This window comes from Bos grunniens, chromosome 16 (genome assembly GCF_055505025.1).
Source record: "Bos grunniens cultivar Pamir isolate PY7600 chromosome 16, Bosgru_T2T1.0, whole genome shotgun sequence".
NCBI classification, from domain to species: Eukaryota; Metazoa; Chordata; class Mammalia; order Artiodactyla; family Bovidae; genus Bos; species Bos grunniens.
The window spans coordinates 45,707,474-45,713,473 of record NC_141180.1 but is presented as its reverse complement, the minus strand read 5'-3'; the positions used below and the strand labels follow the sequence as shown (position 1 = coordinate 45,713,473).

General features: G+C 43.4%; 1 protein-coding gene across 12 annotated transcripts in view; it reads left to right on the top strand.

The window, feature by feature from the left end:
- The first annotated feature begins 725 nt into the window (after nt 1–725).
- The window catches only part of RGS7 (regulator of G protein signaling 7), a 525,872-nt gene continuing 520,597 nt past the window's right edge, over nt 726–6,000 (top strand). For 11 of the 12 annotated variants that reach the window (XM_086342661.1, XM_086342663.1, XM_086342658.1 and 8 more), the window contains exons 1-2: nt 726–878; nt 2,097–2,226. In XM_086342661.1, coding sequence (XP_086198787.1) covers nt 2,149–2,226 — 78 coding nt within the window. In that variant the 5' untranslated portion in view covers nt 726–878; nt 2,097–2,148. Of the gene's footprint in view, nt 879–995; nt 1,121–2,096; nt 2,227–6,000 lie in introns of those variants that run through there. The other variant, XM_086342657.1, reaches the window with a different exon arrangement.

Sequence of the window (6,000 nt, the reverse complement as noted above, 5' to 3'; positions counted from 1 at the left end):
TCATTCTTTGAAAACTGCTGGAGGGTGAGAGTTAAGTGGGTGACAGGTCCTCTGAGCATCTCCTGTCTAAAACACAAACCAGATATTGCGACTATACCTTCATTGTAACAGGTGGCAAGATGTGCACTTCGAGTTGGCAGTCTCCAAATCGTTTTCCATTTCTCTAACTTAGGAGGAAGCTGTGAAATTTGCAGGCAAACGGGCTGAATGACTCATTCGATCCTGGACATTTCCTTCACTCCTAGGATGTCTCAATATCCCTCTACTCCCGTTTTTAAAGCATAACGATAATCAGTCATCTGCTACCCTCGCAGTGTCAGCGTAGTCACCGGGCACGTGACCAAAGTGGCCCGCCGCAAGGGGCTACCTCCATTCCTGCATGCCTCCATCCATCCATCCACCCACCCACCCATCGCCCTTTCTGTTCTCCGGCTTAACACTCCCATCTCCAGGCCTTCAGCGGCGCGCACCCCGGCGAGCCGGGTGTGCAAGGGCCCAGGTTGCACGCGCCTGGGGGCAGGGCGGCCACTTTCCCTGCCCGAGACGGTGGGGCGGCAGAGGAGACGGGGCAGCGAGGCCGCGCGGAGCCGAGCCCCCCGAACCCCGCCCGGCTCCCCTCCCCGAGCCGGCACCTAGGGACGCCGGGTCCCACGTGACAGTCCCCTCCTCCCTCCCCAGTCGCGCGCACTGGCCGGGCGTCTCGGTCCCGCGCGCGCTCGTGGTCCGGGAGCCCGGGAGCCAAGCGAAGGAGGGAGCGGTGGAGCGCGGGCCGTCAGAGCCCTGTGCCCGCGCGGAGGTGATGAAGCTGGCCGCGCGCTGACACCGCCGCACCCAGCCGCCGGGAAGCAGGCGCCTCGGGCCGCGACCTTGAGGAGGAGGTACGAGGCTGGGCACGGGGATGGGGGTGGGCTGGGGTGGGGGCGGAGGTCGGAGGCGGTGCCCCGGAGCCCCGCGCCCGGGTCCGCGGGCTGACACCGCCGCCGGCCCGGCTCCAGTGCGCGGCTCAGGCTCGCCTGCCATTTGCTGCCGCCGCAGGCGAGCCGGGCTTGCTTGTTTTCCCCTCTCTCTCTGCCTGGTCGCTCCGAGGCTTCCGCAGTTGGCGCTGCTCACGGTGACCCAGGTAATTGCCTGAAGGGCCGACCTCCCACCTGGTCTTGTTGCCAGGACACCTTCTCCGCCTTCTGGCCGGGGTTGGTTAGGGTTACGCCGCGACTTCCGAAGCCCAGTTGGGCCGAGGGGAGAAGCAGCAGTGGCCGGGCAGTGCAGGCAGGTGAAAGTCGAGGAAGCTGCCTTGACTCTGTGCGGGAGACCTAGGGGAATGAAGAGGAAACACATGACTGGAGAATGGCCCAGGAATGGGCCTCTGATGCGCTTGCATGCGGGGAAACTAGACAGACACCTGGGAGAAAGTGCTGCCACAGGGTGTAGCCTTTTTAACCACTCGGGGAGGGAGGGGGGAAACACCATCCGGTGGAGATGCAAGTATTGGGAGAGAAGAGAACTCTGTAGGATGGAAATGGTAACCGTGTTTTTTTTTTTTTTTTTTCCAGTGAGCCTCAAACACTTTTAAAAATGAGTATCCAGAAAATCAAGTCAATTAAAACCCTAGTCAAATGACAATTTTAACTAAAAGATTGTCATTTCTTACAATTTCCTGGGAGTACTGTAGGTGTAAATTTTTTTTTTTTTTGATCTATTTCTGTGCTACTTTCTACAAGCCAGCCCCAGCATGTAAGCATGCTCCAATGTTGGATGGGGGTGATGAATCAAGAGTCAACCTGCTTGGATAGTTAGGGAGTTTGGGATGGTCATGTACACGCTGCTGTATTTAAAATAGATAACCAACAAGGACCTTTGTACAGCACATGGAACTCTGCTCAATGTTATGTGCCTGCCTGGATGGGAGGGGTACTTGGGGGAGAACGGATACATGTATATATATGACTGAAGAGCTTCACTGTTCACCTATAACTACCACAACATGGTTAATCGGCTGTACTCCCATACAAAGTAAAAAGTTTAAAGTTTGGAAAAATAAGAGTCAACCTTCTTAAGTACTACCATTAAGAACTCACTGAAGTCTCTGTCTCTTGCAGGGTAGACTGACAATTCCTGTATCTGAGAGTGGACCACCAGGTGTGTGGTGACATGGCCCAGGGGAATAATTATGGACAGACCAGCAATGGGGTGGCAGATGAATCACCCAACATGCTGGTATACAGAAAGGTAAGGATTTCTTCACTTTTCTGGAAAAAAGGAAACTTCTGGCTTCTTTGAATTTTTCTTTCCCCCCTCAGATCAGAGTATCTATCAGTTTTGTGACCTTAAAAATTCTCCAAATCCTTAATGACTGCATACTATACTTGAGGATGAGCTGACATTCTCAAGTAATGCATATGTATAGAGACATAGTGAAGTACACGAGGCTACTGATACTCTGTTCTCACACTTTCTCTGTGGATCCTACATGGATGAAGCTGTAGTCAGCAGCAGCAGCAGCAAATTTGGACATCCCACATATTTTGTTTGTCACATACAGGATTTTATAGTATCTGTAATAGTTTTTAAAAGCTTTTTCTAATACTCTTCCTAAGCTTTTGGGTTGTAATGATCATACAGATGTATAACATTTTAGAAATGAATGAAGACTACATTGCATTCCTGGGGCAAGAGTGAATGTGGCTATGTATGTATGGGTGATTTAATAATTTTGCTTCAACTAAATAATTCCAGTTTCTTTTTTTAAATCTTAGCTTAAGGAATTTTTTACTTTGTGTTATTTTTATAATTTTACTTATGGGTATTTATGTTCTAGTGCCATATGCCCATTAAATAAGTCTTTATATTTTAGAAGCTTTTTTTCCCTCCAAACTGATCTGACAGCTTTATGCATTTTATAATGATGCTGTCAACACCAAATTTCTAGATATTGAGCCACCATAATAAAGATGTATTTGAATAGTGTATGTGCTTCAGAGTGGTTGCTTAGGTAAATTCTTTCTGGTTAGAATCAATAATCTTACTAAAATTAAGGAAGCAGCATTCTTCATTTAAATTCTGGTACAGAAGTTACTGCATTTTCTGGGGGATTATTTTTCTTTAGCATATTATTTGTAGTGCTTATTGGGGTAGGATTTCTTTAGTTAACACTAGCAGTGGTAAAAAGGAAACTGGGCCTGGAAAACCAAGAAAACTGTTAAAGATTTTAATTAGTGTGAGCCCATTGAAGAGTCTAGGATGAGTTTACTAGAGGATCAGAACTGGTTATGGAGAAAGATGAAATGCTTTCCACCTTGACCTGTACTAAATCCAGACTTTCCTTCATTGTGGCCCAATGTCATTAACAGGTGCTGATGATACGTGTTTGCGGAAATCTTGTTATTGTTTCTATGTGAATATGCATGGATATCCTGACGGTGCTAATCTTGTAGACTGTAGTATGTTGTGTACCTGTAAATGCAGGGGTGTGTGTGTGTGTGTGACAGCACAGTAAAACTTTTTCTTCACAGGGAACAAAATTGCCTATTTTAGTCTTAAAGCATCCCGACTGGATAAATCAAGGAAATAATCCCCTTGAGCTTAATTATTACTATTCTATTCCTATACTGATTGAAATTATTGGATATTTGCCCATTCTATATAAATTCAGTTAGGAGAAGACCTATTTTGGGGCAAGTTACGTGTTTCTAAAGAAGTTGTAATATTCCTTATTTTTTTGTATGACTTTGAATATTGTAATATGAAAGATATGAGAATTGTAAATTCTATCTTGTAGGTTTGTGCAGTGTTGAGAGTTGGACTTTTGTAAAATTACTAAGTTAGCTATTTTTGTTAGGTCAAACACTGTATTCTCCATTTCTCTATAAATGATCCGAGGCTAAATTGATTGGACACTTAACAGTTATCTTGATTAGAAATAAACAATATGATATCAGTCTGTGTGTCTCATTTAGTCAGTTATCATGAGAATAAGTGAAAACTGAGGCTAGGAGTTTTATAGATAGTTATTGGATTATTTAGTGTACCTAAGGTTCGTACTGCTAATTTTGAAACATTAAGTTGTTGTTTAGTATCAAACTGTCATTATGGTTACTTAAAAGTGAACAGGCTATGATGACTTCATAGCCTGGGGAGAGAATGTAATTATTTTTCATTCTTTTAAGCCTTGCTGTTCTGTTGTGTAAGCTTGGAACCGCTTGTGCTACTTCTTTTGCCCTCCTTTGTTTAGGGTAGTGACACATATAATTAATTTCTAGAAAAGATTTCCCTGAGAAATCCTTATTAGAAAAATGTAACTCCAGTAAATTTTACTCATAATGCTTAATTATGGGTTGCTTGTCTATCCTTTTATTTTCTGAATGTATATATTTTTTGTTTTTGTTTGTGACACAAATAATAATATTAATACATAAATACCAGATAATTTATATAAAGAAACACAATGTTCTTGGTTATCATTTGCTGGTTACCAAGTCTCATGGTCTGTCTCTGTAGGCAGATATACATCATGACATCATGTGACCATTTAACTTCTGTTTTTTTGTATCTTATGTGGGCTTTGACATTTAATATCTTCTCAGTAGAGACAAAATTTTAATGTGAAGAACAGCAGAGTAGTTGGAGGAGGGTTGTAGGTTAACTTCATGTATTAGAATATTTCAACTGGTGGACTTGCATAAAAGAATAAGTGACATGTTACAAATGCTAAATCAAAGGTAAGGAAAGAATTTCAACCTCACAGTGCCTTGCTTAGTATCAGTGAGGAGAATGCTTGGGGAAATTGCTGTTTTATTGATTTATGCCAATTTTCCACTTCTGGTTAATTGTGGAAACATAGCATTTAAAGTGGGCTCTGAACTAGAAGTGTTCATGGTGTTCTCACTATTTCCCCTCCCTGCAAGCCGCCCAGGATTCAGATGGCTTATACCTACTAAAGATATGCATGCACTAATTCCGTGTTCTCTTGGTAAGTTATGTATGAGGTTTAGGAACGTTCTCGTGTGGGATAGGAAACAGTGAATGGTTGTCAAAGTGGAATACACAAAAGAGCTGGGGTTTGTGAATTTCTTGTGTTGGTCTGATGTCCCTCCACTATGATTGCCCTCATACGGATTACTGTGGTTCCTGCAAATAATGGGAACATTCCAGGAATCTTTTTTTCCATGGAGAATTCCTTTGTGATATTATGGGGAAAATGTACAATGGGTAGAACTATGATCTTCCAGGTAGAGTGAGTGCTACCTTTGTAAAAGCTGCAGGCATTACTATACACTGTTACTGACCAGGGTTCTTGGACTCCTTAATCAATAGAAATTGATAAGATTCCAGATGAGAAATTCAGGCAAGATTTTATTGGCTTTAAGGCTTTATTGCTTACTCCCCGAGGTGGAGCAAGGTAGCCCATTAAATGGGATGAGGGTAAGGATGAACGTGTGGTTTAGACTGGACAGATGCCTTGGGTGGTCTGCCAGCCCCCTTGGTGGGGCTGTGTGCAGGGATCATGCACAGTACCCGGGATGCCTCAGAAGTGGCAGCTGGGTTTTTGGTCTTTTTGTATCTTGTTCATAATTTGCCAACTGCATATGTACGCAGTTATTTTTAGTGTCTTACAGTTTCTTTATATTCTGTTGCTTGAGATGAGCAGATGAAGAGATGTGCAGGTGCAAGCATTACAACAAAGGGTCCCAGGTCCCAGGCCCAGCCTGTCTCAACACTGCTTCACAATCAGGGTTGGTACCTGCAAATCAGTCTCGGATATTTGCTGGTACCTTTTTGACTTAATATGAGGACTCTTTGTAGGCTTCGTTTGATAGCAGAGGTACATTTTAAAAAATCATATGGACAAAATATTATCCTTAGCAATTTTTCAATTTATAATGTTGCTTTTTCCACAAGCAAGTGATGAAACTAGAGTGGTTATGTCATTTTATATATATGAAAACATTAACAAATGTATAAAATGTGAGGCTTAACCACTTTTAGTAGTGGGGCTTCCTAAGT